The 14250-nt window shown below is 34.9% G+C and overlaps 2 protein-coding genes across 3 annotated transcripts in view; one reads left to right on the top strand and one right to left on the bottom strand.

Annotated features, from left to right (window-relative positions):
* The window catches only part of HOOK1 (hook microtubule tethering protein 1), a 65420-nt gene that overhangs the window by 44931 nt on the left and 6239 nt on the right, over positions 1-14250 (top strand). For both annotated transcript variants that reach the window (XM_032653012.1, XM_032653020.1), the window contains 7 exons: positions 4049-4136; positions 4224-4284; positions 5939-6079; positions 7892-7985; positions 11035-11069; positions 11619-11701; positions 12308-12408. In XM_032653012.1, coding sequence (XP_032508903.1) covers positions 4049-4136; positions 4224-4284; positions 5939-6079; positions 7892-7985; positions 11035-11069; positions 11619-11701; positions 12308-12408 — 603 coding nt within the window. The remainder of the gene's footprint in view (positions 1-4048; positions 4137-4223; positions 4285-5938; positions 6080-7891; positions 7986-11034; positions 11070-11618; positions 11702-12307; positions 12409-14250) is intronic.
* Positions 13614-14250, bottom strand: part of LOC116764420 (cytochrome P450 2J2) — an 80783-nt gene continuing 80146 nt past the window's right edge. Inside the window, exon 10 of the transcript XR_004352879.1 lies at positions 13614-13657. The gene's annotated coding sequence lies outside the window, so the exon portion shown is untranslated. The remainder of the gene's footprint in view (positions 13658-14250) is intronic.

Genomic DNA, 14250 nt, shown 5'->3' on the forward strand with positions numbered 1-14250 from the left:
CAGATACATGATTTGCAAATATTTCCTCCCATTTTGTGGGTTGTCTTCTCACTTTTTTTTTGATGGTATTTTTTTTGCAGCAGAGTAGTTTTTTTATTTGATGAGGTCAAGGTTATCTATTTTTTCTTTTGTTGGTTTTATGGTGGTGTTTCTATGAAACCATTGAATAACCTTAAGGTTGTAAAGATTTATTACTATGTTTTCTTTTAAGAGTTTTATAGTTTTAGCTCTCATATTTACTCTGTGATCAATTTTGAATTAATATTTTAATGTGGTGTGAGATAGGTTTCTAACTCTATTCTTTTGTATGTGTATATTCAGTTGTCCCAGCACCATTTGTTGACAAGACTTGCCCCATTGAATTGTCTTGGTACCCTTGTTAAAAATCAATTGACCATGATACTGTAATGATGGATATACCTTTGTCAAAACTCATAAAAGTGAAACAGAAAGAATGAACCCTAATGTAAGCTATGTCCTTTAGTTAATAATAATGTTATTATTATTATATTGGTTCATCATTTCTTACAGGTAACCACAATAATGAAAGATGTTAATAATAGGGAAAATTGGGGAATGGGGGGAGATGAGGGGATATATGGGAACTTTGTACTTTCTGTTCAGTTTTTCTGCAAAAAAGTGTATTATTTTTTTTAAGTAAAAAAAAAATCATTTGGCCATAAATATATGACTTTATTTCTGGACTTTTCTTTGTCATTGATGTGTATGTCTAGCTTTATGCTAGTACCACACTGTCATGATTACTGGAGCTTTGTAGTAAGTTTTGAAATTGGAAAGTATGAGTTCTCCAACTTTGTTCTTCTTTTTAAAGCTATTGTTTTGGTTATTCTGGGTCCCTAGCATTTCATATGAATCTTAGGATCAGATTATTAATTCCTGCAAAATAGCCAGACTGAGATATTGATAGGGATTGCCTAAATTTGTTGATCAGTTTGGAAATCTGGCCACCTTAATAGCATTAACTTTCTGATCCATGACTGTAGGATAACATTCCATTTATTTAGGTCTTGAGCTTCTTTCAACAATGTTTTGTAGTTTTCCTTGTACAAGACTGCACCTTTTAAAGCTTTATTCATGAGTGTTTTATTCTTTTTGTTACCATTATAAATGAAATTATTTTTTCAGTTTCATGTTTGGATTTTTCAATGCTAATGTATAGAAATACAATTGATTTTTGAACACTGATCTTGTATTTTGCATCCTTGTTGGATTCACTTAGTATTTCTAATAGTTTTTAGTAGATTCTTTAGGATTTTCTATATAGAAGATCAGGACATCTGCAAATACAAGTAGTTTTACTTGTTCCTTTGCAATCTGGATGCCTTTTATTTCTTTTCCTTGTCAAATTGTCCTGGCTAGAACCTCCAGTACTTTGTTGAATAGAAATGGCAAGGGTGGATATCCTTCTCTTGTTTCTGATATTAGGGAGAAAGCATTCACTGTTTCATCATTATATATGTTACTAGCTGTGGGTTTTGTTTGTAGATGCCCTCTATCAGGTTGAAGAAGTTTCATTTTATTCCTAGTTTGTTGCATGTTTTTATCCTGAAAAGTTTTTGGATTTTGTCATCTGCTTTTTCTGGGTCAGTGAGATGATGTGTGGTTTTTGTCTTTTATTGTATTAATGTGGTATATTACACTGATTTTTGATATTAAATCAGTTTGCATCCTTGAGGTAAATTCCACTTGGTCATAGGGTATAATCCTTTTTACATATTGCTAGATTCAATTTGCTAGTATTTTGTTGAGTGTTTTCCCATCTATATTATAAGAGATATTGGTTGGTAGTTCTCTTTTGATGTCATTGCCTGGTTTTGGTATCAAGATGATACCACATAGAATGAGCTGAAAAATTTTTCCTGCTTTTTAGGTTTTAGCTCACTTGAAGTCTTTACCTAGTGTGTCCACCCACTAGGGTCATCTCATTGACTTTTTCTGTTAACTGTTTGTCTTTTTTTTTCCTGCATTGGGACTGTCCTGTTTCTTTGCATGTTTCATACTTTTTTTGAAAATATGACCTTTAAAATAATATAATATTTCAACTCTGGAAATCCAGATTTTCCTTCAACCTCAGAGTTTGTTATTATTGCTGGTTTCTTTAGTGACTCTTTTGGACTAATTCTATAAAATCTTCTTTCTTTGTAATGTTCAACCACTGAATTCTCTTGCTCAGTTACCATTGAGATCAGTTGATGATTAGTCAGATATTTCCATAGATGCCTTGAGCCAATAACTCTCCCAACCTTTGCCAAAGGACTCAGTGTATATTTTGGAAAACGTCTTCAATTCTTAGGCAATTTAAAACTCTGCCTTTGCCTTTACTTCCTGTTTGCACAGGGCCTCAAGTTTATCTAGAGCTGAGACATTGGGGCCCTCTCAGGTCTTTTCTGGGCATGCACACAACTCTATATATAGCTGGCCTCCTGGATCTCCAGGGATATGTCAGAACTTTTCTAAGTCCTCTGTGGATTTCTTGTTTCTCAGCTCTTCCTTGTAAGGTTTTGGCAAGGCTCTTGTTTGCCCTAACTGGCATCACAGCCTCCAGCAGCTATAGTGAAAACAATTGCTGATGATTGTTTTTGACAAATCAATCAATGAAAAGTATGACTGGGGCTTCTCCAGGGTGCTTCTAGACAGACCAGATAGTGACAGTTCTCTAAGCATGGGGCTATTTTAGGAGGAGTTTCATATCCAGTCTGCCCATTCTGGTGGTGGCTAAGCTGCTGTTTTTCAAAGCCATAGAAATTGAGAGGGAATTCCCTGGTGGTACAGTGGTTAAGACTCAGTACTTTCGCTGCCGTGGGCCTGAGTTCAGTCCCTAGTTGGGGAACTAAGCCGTGTGGTGCGGCCAAAACAAAAAACAGGAACAAAGCTACAAAGATTGAAAATCTGCTGGTTTTAAAGGCTACTCCAGAGTTGGGGAGAGGGTGATAGTAGTAAGAATAGTTAAAAGAACAAAAAGCTCCCTGTTCTGAGATTTAGCAGAGTTTCTTTAACAAGTGCTCCTCAGATCATGGCCGACCCTTGGTTAATTTTCAGAGTTCTGGAAAAGTTGATTTTGACAAATTAGCTAGTGTTTGCATTGCATTTATGAAGGAACAGATTTATAGGGGTCCTCATGCCTGACTGTAGTTATAGTTTATAGTGTTCATGTTCAGAGATTCCTACGGCATCTGTGCACTCTGGCCTAAGGACCCTTGGAGTCAGGACCCTTGGACCGTAACCAATTTACTGTTAGGTTGATTTGAACCACATAATGGACTAAGTAGAGTTTTGTTTACTGATTTGAAATATAACATTTAAAATATGATTTTATGTTAAAGTACTTTTCAAGTTCCGGGAAAATCATTTAAACATGAGTCTTTTGTACAGAGTGTAGAAATTTGTCATTGGCTGTCAGCTGTAAAATAAAATAGCCAATGATATGAAGTCCTAGCATGCTATCCCTAGGAAATAATGTTTTTCCACAAATTCATACTTCCAGTATGCTACTTAGAGTAATAGAAGGAAATAACAAGTCTCCAGCATCTCTTACACACCAGACTATAGTCTAGATATTAGACAAACTTTATCTCATTCGCTACTCAGAACACCTTTGCAGGGGCTTATGAATCAGTATTCTCATTTTGATGATAAAGATCTCAGCCAAAAAATCAATAACTTGCCTTAGATAGTATAGCTGGAAATAGTGAAACTGAATTCAGGGCACGATCTATTTGCCTCCAAAGTCCATGTACTTTTATTACTCTACAGTTGCATATTTGTGCTCTGTTGCATAATTACATTCATTTGGTTCAAAGATAAACTATCTAATGGGGAAAAATCACAAGCTTTGTGTTGTATAAAGTCCTATTATTTATGTGATTTATACAAGAGAAATTACCCCTTAGCACTAAAACTAAAACATTGTCATTTTTAATTAAGGAACAATTATCAAATTAAATTAAGATAAATTATTCTAAGCATAAATTAAATTGCCTGTGGGCAGAATTAAATATTTTACTTATATAAACAATTCTTTTTTTAGAGACTAATAGAACAGCTTGATACTCTGAAAGAAACAAATGAAGAGCTTCGATGTTCACAAGTACAACAGGATCACCTAAACCAAACAGGTGAATTTTGTTGCATTTAGAAAAGATTTTTGTAATGGTAGATATACTGAAATGTTAATCTATTTTTTTGTTGCTGATGTTGTTTAGATGCATCTGCTACAAAAAGCTATGAGAATCTTGCTGCTGAGATTATGCCAGTGGAGTATAGGTAAACTTGTTTTTATTAATTGATAACCCATACTTAATATTAGAAAAGTGATTTCTTCTTCCTTTTGTAAATTTCTAAGCCTTTAACATTTTCCATTTTATGAGTCATAGGGCTTGAAAATTACTTTGTCTCATGCTTATGCTTTCTAAATCAGATTGTTATTGCTACTATGGAAGCTTAAAAATTTACCAGAAATAAAATTTCACTTACTAGCTGAATAACATATTCTAGATTTTATAATACAGCCTTTATTGTGTTTAACTTATTTTTTTATCCTTAGTCTCTTTGGTAATACTTTAAAATGACAGCTATTGAGTGGACAGGAATTTCCTCTTTTAAACACTATGGAAAACCTTTTTAATACTTGGCATTCAGATCCACACTGGTGAAAAAAATAGGAGAGGAGCTGTCAATTGCAGGAGGATTAAGCTGGAGTTACATAAAATACAAATTTTAGAGGTTCCTCTTGACCTAACTTTTATTTTGGTATTTTACCACTATGTTTACTTCTAGGCATTTGACTAATCTGGTATAAAGTTTTCTTTTCCTTTTTTGTGACAACAGTTTTATTTGTTAATTACTTCTAATTCTACTCTTTATTTAAACAGCTTTATTGAGATAAAATTCACCCGTTTACACATATACAGTTCAGTGGTTTTTAGTGTAATCACAGAGTTGTATAACCATCATCACTGTCTAGTTTTAGAACATTTTCATCCTCCACAAAAGATTCCCTGTACCTATTAGCAGTCATTCCCCATTCCTGCCTCCCCTCCATCGCCAGCTCCAGGCAACCAGTAATCTACTCTGTCTCTATGGATTTGCTTATTGTGGACATTTCATATACATGGAATCATACAATATGCGTCCTTTTGTGAGTGACTTCTTTCACTTTGCATAATGTTTATCAAGTTGTTGATTTTCAATTTGTTCAGGTTTTTGCTGTTAAGATAGAGCTCCTTACATGCTGGGCTAGAAACTAACTTGCACTTTTTAGTTAGTAATATCCAGTGATATTAATCATTTAAAAATAGCCATTTTTTAAAGTGATGGTGCTGGCATTCAGAAGAACAAATATTGTGATTAATTGAAATTAGTTGCTCTTGGGGAATGGAATTTAGGAGGGCAGCAGGTAGGAAGCATTACTTTTTAATTTAATACCATTCCTATCATTTGCATTTTTAAGAACATGTATGTAAACCTTTAATAAAATTTTTTTCTAAAAATAAAAAGTCTAGAGACACTCATGACTGTCATTATCATAAAAGTATACTTAAAAAATTTAAAGCAAACTGTAGTTTCTTAAATCTACTGCTTTTTATTTATATGTTTTCTAAGGATGTGCTATATATTACCTTTAGTGTGAATAGTTTCTAAATTATCAAAGTAAAATAATTCATATCATCTCTTAGGGATTTACATAATAAACATTTATTGACATATAATCTTTACCCGTACCTTTAAAAACTTACCATTTGTTTTTTTGAGACATAGTCCTACAATGCACAGTTTTTTCTTAAGAACTTTCAGAAGCTTTGGTAACGTTTCAAAATGACAGCTAGCAAGTGGACAGGAATTTTCTTTTTTAAAAAGCAAAGAATTTAAAAAACTCTTATACTTTAAAAAATTGTTTTTAATTGCTTTTTAACATCAGGGAGGTGTTTATTCGACTGCAACATGAAAATAAGATGCTTCGGTTACAGCAGGAAGGTACTGAGAATGAACGTATTGAAGAACTTCAGGAACAGCTGGAACAGAAGCACCGCAAGATGAATGAATTGGAAACTGAGCAGAGGTGACTGACACACTCCTTCATAATTGATAGTCATAGCGATTTAATTACCTAACCACAGAATCTTGATTCGCAGAAGTGGAAGATATCATTGTAGTTCAAATAATTAGGATTGCACAAGTTTCGATTTTTGTTTTTTCATCTCCCACTACCCATTATTTTTAGCAGACTTTGTTAAAGCAAGTTGCTTAATTCTTGAATTTCATTTAGATGTCTTCACAAATGACAAAAAATTAACCGATTGAATAAATGACAATCTGGTTTTCAGCTGGAGTCTTGTGCACAGATGGTACATAGCTTGTGGAGTCAAATTTGAATTCCACCTCTACTTAAACTGGGCAAGTTACTTAAATTCACACTTAGTGTCCTCAGCTATAAATTGGAGATGACACCTATTTGCAGGTTCTTATGAAGATTACAGATAATGTGTTTAAAGCAAATGGTGTACTTATCTGATATCAATGAGGTGTTCAAAAATTATAATGTTTTAAAAAAATAACGTTTATATGGTGCTTACTAGTGCCAGGCACTTTTCTAAGCACTTTTTTATATTAGCTCAGTAAATTCTCACAATAACTCTATGAAGTAGTAACTATAATTATCTCTCTCTTTATGGACAAGGAAGTTGAGGTGCAAGGTGTAACTTGCCCAAAGTTACACAGCTAGTAAGTTCTGGATCCTGCGTTTGAACCCTCTGTCAATCTGACTTCAGAGTCTGTGCTCTTTAACCACTTTGCTAACCTGCCTCTTATAATAGCATACCGACAAGGTATTTGGATTTATCTGACCTACCTTTATTGGATCTTAGAGACCACCAGGAATTTTAAAGACACTTAAACCTTGTTTCTCAACCTGTATGTATACTATTACATCAACTGCAGTTAAAAGAAAAAGAACGTTTTAGCTTTCTGAAGAGACCATTAAATATTGCTGTTTTATATGGTTCAATATCAGCACTGGAGATCCTAAGTTTCAGCTGTTAATATAGGAAGATAGACATGTGAATAGATAATTATTATGTGATAACTGTAATATTGGAAAAATGGAGTGTCATGATGGGCAGGTGTGTTGTGTCATATATATATGAAGAGAGAAAGTCAGACAGATAGTAACTCTCTCTCTCTTGCTGGTAACTTCAGTGGCAGTAATGATTAAGCAGCGTTTTTTGTTTTTTTGTTTTTTTGACTGGAGTATCATTGCTTTACAGCGTTGTGTTAGTTTCTGCTGTACAGCAGAGTGAATCAGCTATACGTATACATACATCCCCTCCCTCTTAGACCTCCCTTCCACCCCACCCCCATCCCATCCATCTTTAATGAGATTTTGCCAAGTTAAAAAGCTGCAGTAGTTGCTAGTGCCAATCTCTTTAGTTGAAATAAGAGTCACGAAGAAATGGTTGGAAAATGGTGGCCTTCCTCTTCTCCCAACACCCTGTGAAATCTGAAACAAGAAATGGAAACCTAATTTCCATTCATTAAAAATACAACTGGAGGAAAACTGAGCTAGTTTTCTGATTTTTATACCAGTGAGTAGAGTGCAGAAACGTTATGCTTTGCCGCTGACTCATTAAGAACCTTAAATTTTTAAATGTGGGCATATATGCTTTCAGGATAAAAATGTCTTTTTTTAAAGAATATTTCCTTGAAAGTAGGCTACTATACCATATATTATACCTAGCCACAGATAATTGTCCAGCTTTGGTTATTGCTATTAAATGTATACTTTATGAGTTAAATTGTATAAATGCACCTTTATAGATCCTTAACTACTTTGACTTTCAGTACAAATAAACACGTGTGATTCATCTTTTAATAGGCTGAGCAAAGAACAAATTCGAGAATTGCAGCAGCAGATTGAGGACCTCCAGAAGTCTTTGCAAGAACAAGGCTCCAAGTCTGAAGGAGAAAGTGTAAGTAACTTAAAAGTTATGATAATTCTGTTGTGTATGGACTCTCTGTAATAGATCCTGATATCCAAATTAATCTTGTATTTGAAAGTGCTACCCTTATCATTGGGGGTGCCCTTAAATATCGTATATATATGCATAACAGATGCAGTGATTTTGCCAACTTGGAGCCTATAAATTGATCATATGGATTGGAAGGTGATTTCTATCTGTCCTACTTCAACAGCTACCCTTAAGTTCATGGTAATTCCTGATTGGGAGCATGCTACAATTGAGGCCTTCACAGTTTTGCTGGATCCAACAGGACTGGCCTGAGAAAACCCTAGTGAGAGTAATCTGCAGTCAGAATAGAGGAAAAGAGAGAATGAGAAAGTGATTTCTACCAAAAGAACATTCGAGAAGTAGGTCACATCAACCTCCAAAGGACAGAAACCTTAAAGCAGTCTTGAAGTACATCACCCCTTATTTCTTCCCTCGTTGATTCATACAGACTCATGGCCTTGCCATTTCTCATGGTTTTTGATGGCAAATAATTGTGAGGGCAGAGGTAAGAGGACTTAAAAAAGATCAAACAGCCTAAATCTGAATAGACTTGGCGATGTTTATTTAGTTCAATCTCTATATACAGAGAGGTGAAGAAGTAATAATTGAGGGAGGAATGTATTTAACTAAAACAACAACAAAAAGATAGGACTGCTGTCATACTTGACACATTGGACCTGTCTTCAGGACCACACAAGTATTACAGCAAATATTTTCGTCTGTTTCCATTGGGAAGTGTGACAGAAACTGAATATCTGCCCTTGATCCTTTTGCACTTGCCATCCTATTTTCATGCTTTTCAGTATAGAATAAATCCTTCCTTAATCTAGTGTCCCTTGTACTTCTTTTATAGCCTAGCATTTAAGCTAAAATTAGGACTCAGGGCCATATTCTTGTTAATATCCCTTGTAAGAAGGTGTGTTTCTGTTGTGTTAGCAACCTGTGTAGCTCATTCTCAGTCTGGACTTGCAACTAGCAAACTTACAGAATGAGAGCAAAGCACAGGTGGGCTGGCCCACAGACCATTCTTTCCTCTTCTTTTCTGCAACAGCTTGCATCTCAAACAGTCCCCCAAGAGAATTATTTGATGAAAGTTTGGCATTTGGAAAATATAAATAGACTTTGTAAAGTAGTATGGATGAGCAGAGATTTTTTTGAACTAATATATGAGAGAGAAAATGAACAACATTGAAATGGGAGTTGGATCCATAAACTCAAATTGAAGAACTGCTTTCTTTCTCCACAAAGACTTCAAAATACTAAATAGGCTTTGTGCCAATAGCTCCTCAGTGGGCTATGCTATTGGGAGTCTAGGAAGCAAAATGAAGGACAAAATGTTCATTTCAACAAAAAGCCCTTTTTGTTGACTATAACATACATACAAAAAAGTATGTGCATTGTGTATGTGTGTGTGTGCATATTTCCTAGCTCTGCTCATGGAAAAGGCTTAGAAACAATGATCCCAATAAGCATGCTTGAAACTGAGCGGGACGCTGTAGGGCCCTCCCAGGTACAAAAGTCTTTCTCTGTCTCCCATTTCATGTTTTAAGGAAAAAGGCTTTGGCCTCCTAGACCTTACCTGAGTTCTAAAGGGCAGATTCAAACAGTTACCAATTAGGGAAGGGAGGGAATGCAGAAACAGAGGAGGAGCGGTCAAGAAACAACAGTGCAGTTGAAGCATGGTCCTGGTTCCTCCTCAAAGGATATACATAACAATATATCTCGGAGTTCTTCTACAGGAACTAAGATCCCCACCCAGGTGGAGGATGGTGACTTCAGGCTGAGCACATGATTTCTAGAGCACTGCCCTGTTACCTCACCACCAACCAATCAGAGAAAGGTCATGCACCCTGCAGCCCTCCCTCAAAATTCTGCCTATAAAAACTCTTCCCTGAAAACCATCAGGGAGTTTAGGCTTTTTGAGCATAAGCTGCCCATTCTTCTTGCTTGGCCCTTCCATAAAACTTTTTCTGTTCCAAAAAAAAAAGATAGGGCTAGATGTGTGTTAGATATTGATTGGATAGAATGTTAGGTAACTATACTTGTATTGATGAGGGAGAGTAAATAAAGAGATGAAAAGGAAGATTGAAAGGGTTGAGTTTTCTTTCTGTCTTTTATACGCTTTATATGATTTTCTCTTTTTTCCCTGGGGGCTTGGAAAATAGAAATCATCTCATGCATGGCAGCATCTCATATGTGCATATATACAGTATTGTAACCTCTCTAATACAAATTTTTTTAAGCCACATTAAAATATATTTTTAAATGGGATCATTTTGGGGTAGTACATTTTGGATTGCAGTGTTTTAAGGATTTTAAATTTATCTTTTTAAAAAAATTTATTGGTGTCCAAATTACATTTTAGATTATATATTTTAAACTCTTCAAACTATTTGGTAGATGATACAGAACTAGTATTGCAATCTAAATTCCTTTTTACAGTCTAATTCCTAAATTCCTAAGTTCTTTTAAAGAGGAAATTTTGTGTTTTAAATTTTATTTTTTAACAAAATCCAATTGCTTCATTTTGATGTTAATATTGAAAGTGCTTGCATTTATAATGATAAAGTTTTATTATAGAGATAATTTTTGTTCATTAAGTCTATTCTTTAGTGAAGGTCTAAAATCCTAAAATTTGTGTTTTAGATGGATGATTCTTTAGGAGTTTAAATGTTTGATACTCCTCAATATATCACATTCAGCTTGCATTTGCTATTTTCCTTTGAGTTCAAATTTTATTTTCATTGTATTCAAAAATATGAAGTATTTTTCTTTCTGCTATTATACTTACTCTTCCTAATTTAATTTCCTATTTTCTTTCTCTTTCTTCTTTGAAGTAAGAATATACCTAAATTTTCTGTTTTTAAAAGTATATTAGAAATACAAATTTTTAAAACATTTATAATTTTATATAGTATCCCTTCAAAAGGAGGTAAAGAGATTTCAATGTCTGGAAAACTTACCTTTGGCACAATAGTTATCTTACAGCAACTTTTTCTAATTTTTATAGTCCAGCAAACTAAAGCAGAAGTTGGAAGCTCATATGTAAGTAAAACTGATACTCATTTCAAATATGAGAGGGGAAGGGTTTTAAAAGCTTCTGAAGTTATTAATATCCTTTTCTGATTTTGTTTATTAAGAGTAAAAACGCTGATGCCAATTCAGTGTTCACCACTGCTACCAAAAGTGAAAAGAAGAAGATGGTAAAAGGGTCAGCCTACCTGCTCATGATCCCAAACTCCTACATTTTTTTATCGCTAGTGTCGTTTGAAGAGTTTATAAAGCAGACAACTGTCAGAACTAGATTATGTGGAAGTGTGGGCTGTTTAACCTATAAAATATTTAACTTTCTTAGGAAGCAAGGGTGGCCAGGGGAAAACTGTAAAATTTTTGGCACCCACCATGTGTTAGGCAGTTTACATCCTCATAACCAACCCCTAGAATATTTGGCAGGTATTATTCCCATTTCACAGATGAAGAAACTGAGGATCAGAAAGTGACTTTCCCACAGTCCACAAATGTTATGTGGCAGAAACCAGTTTTCATTCTTAGGTCTGTCTGGCTCCAAAGCTCCATGCTCTTTCCACTACTTAGGGAAAAACTAACGGAGGTCCATGAAGAATTACAGAAGAAACAAGAGCTCATTGAAGACCTCCAGCCAGATGTAAACCAGAATGGTAGGTATTTGTAAAAATCTGGATCAGACTTTATGTAAAGACTTGACTTTTTTAGTTGAAGGATGCAAGAACTGTGTATATAAGTCTTCAGGCAATGCAGATACGTACATTGCAAATAAGAATCATAATAATTTTTAGTGATTTAAGTAATTAATAAATGATCATATCCTAAAGCAAAAAAAAGGTAAATCTAATAAAATGACCTGATATATAGGAGTATCAAACATTGTAAAATATAATAAAATTAATACTATGGAAGTGTAAATAAAATAATTTATAATCAGATTAAAATGAACTTCAAACATGTAGAAAGAATGCTTTATTTTGTGCTTACATTGTAAGGTGTATTTGCTCAATGAAATACTTGATAGAAGGGAGAAAAATAACTCAGTAAAGCAGATTAGAGATATTTTTTAAGAAAAAATAATACAAAATGATCAGGGATGTATTGGGTGTAGTTCAAAAGTTTTAGATAAGAATTGACTACAAAGAAGAAATAAAATGTTTCTCTTCTAAGTTCTCATTATCAGTCTTTAGAAAATATAATTTTTTTTTGTGAGGAGGGAGTACTTTAAATTGCTTGTTTCATTTTCTTTTCAATAACAGTACAAAAGATCAACGAACTTGAAGCTGCTCTTCAGAAGAAAGATGAAGATATGAAAGCAATGGAGGAAAGATACAAAATGTACTTAGAGAAAGCAAGAAATGTGAGTGGCTTATCTTTCAGGGTTTTAGTCTTTGTGAGTTGGGTTCTAATTGGGCCTATCCCACCTCTTCTTGGATCTATGTCACATCCCTTTGCTCCCCACTACCCTGCCTTGCCAGTCAGGTTCTTAGTGCATCTCCACCTCAGTCCTCATGTTCTTTCCCTCTCACTCATCAGCATCAGAAAATACTACGCATGGCTTCATAGGGACAGTTAAATATTGATTGTAGTGACCTCATATAGAGAAAATGACTACTGTAAGGTATGTAATCTTTAGCTCTTACAGTGAACATTTGCCTTTGTGAAAATTGAGCTTTGCAAACTTGTTTAAATTGTTTTAGCATTAAGTCTGTATTAGACAGTTAATATTCTAAATGTTCACCAAACTTGTTTAAATTATTTTAGCATTAAGTCTGTATTAGACAGTTAATGTCTAAATGTTCACCAGACTAATTATTCTTTTCCTTATTTCATACTTTTTCTTAAATATCTGTAAGTACTGTTCTCATAAAATCTTTTATTTCCATGAATATATTTTCCTAATTAACTGTAAGTATTCTCAAAGAATGTTAATGTGCCCTTTTCTAGTTACTGAATAAAAGAAGAGAATTTTATGACAGAGCCTTAGAATACTGCTAACATGTCTTCCCTTGTTATGTTTAAGTTTTTTATTTATTAAGGTGTAAATAGTACCTGCAGCAACAGGTACGCCCCAAGATCTCAAGGCTTAGCAAGATAGAAGTTCCCTTCTTTCTTTCTTTTTTTTTTTTTTTTTTTTTTTGCGGCACGTGGGCCTCTCACTGCTGTGGCCTCTCCCGTTGTGGACGGAGCACAGGCTCAGCGGCCATGGCTCACGGGCCCAGCCGCTCTGCGCCATGTGGGATCTTCCCGGACCGGGGCACGAGCCCATGTCCCCTGCATCGGCATGCAGACTCTCAACCACTGTGCCACCAGGAAAGCCCAGAAGTTCCCTTCTTGATCACACGAAGTTCAGTCGTCAGTGTGGGAGGGGCCGTACTCTATGCAGTCATTCAGAGCCCCCAGCTGACGAAGGGGTTCTCAGATTCACTCGACATTGTCCAGCTACAGAGGAGGGAAGACAAGCCAAGATCGTATGGGACATATGTAATGGATCAGGCGTAAATCTCTTCCCTCGCACTTCATTGGGCAGAACTCAGGCAGGTGGCTGCACCCAACTTCAGGAGGCCGACTTACTAAACATCCGGGCAGTCTGCCACACTTCAGTGTCTCTGTTACAAATGTGTAAATGCTTTCAGTAGAAAATTTATTGAAAGGTTCCCAGAGACAACTGCTGTTAACAGTGCATTTTTTTCAGTGCCTATTATTTCCGTGATTGTTTACCGTAACACACCCACACACCCAATTTGTATGATCGTCTCACGTATGATTTGGATCGTGCGATTTGTATTTTTAAACTTAATGTCCTCATGTTATATACATATAGCTTCATATTTATCGAGCACCTGTTATGGTAAGCACTGGGAATACAGCAGCAAACAATACACTTGTGTATGGAGCAGACTGCAAAATTAAAGAGTTAGCTACATAATCTTTCAGTTGAGTAGATATATCATTGTTTACTTAGTCAACATCCTATTGTTGGAAATAGTTTGTTTCCATGTCTTTTTCGCTCCTAGAAATAAGGCTACGGGAAACATATTTATACAGAAAGTTTCCCCTTATTTTGGTTTATTATGTTAACCTTGTTCCTAGGTTAATGCATCAAACAAAGTTATTGGGTCAAAGGATAAGAACATTTTTAAGATGCTTAAAATGTATTTCTACATGATATTCTAAAAGTATTATAGCTAGTTGGACAAAG

Source organism: Phocoena sinus, chromosome 1 (genome assembly GCF_008692025.1).
Source record: "Phocoena sinus isolate mPhoSin1 chromosome 1, mPhoSin1.pri, whole genome shotgun sequence".
Taxonomy (NCBI): Eukaryota; Metazoa; Chordata; class Mammalia; order Artiodactyla; family Phocoenidae; genus Phocoena; species Phocoena sinus.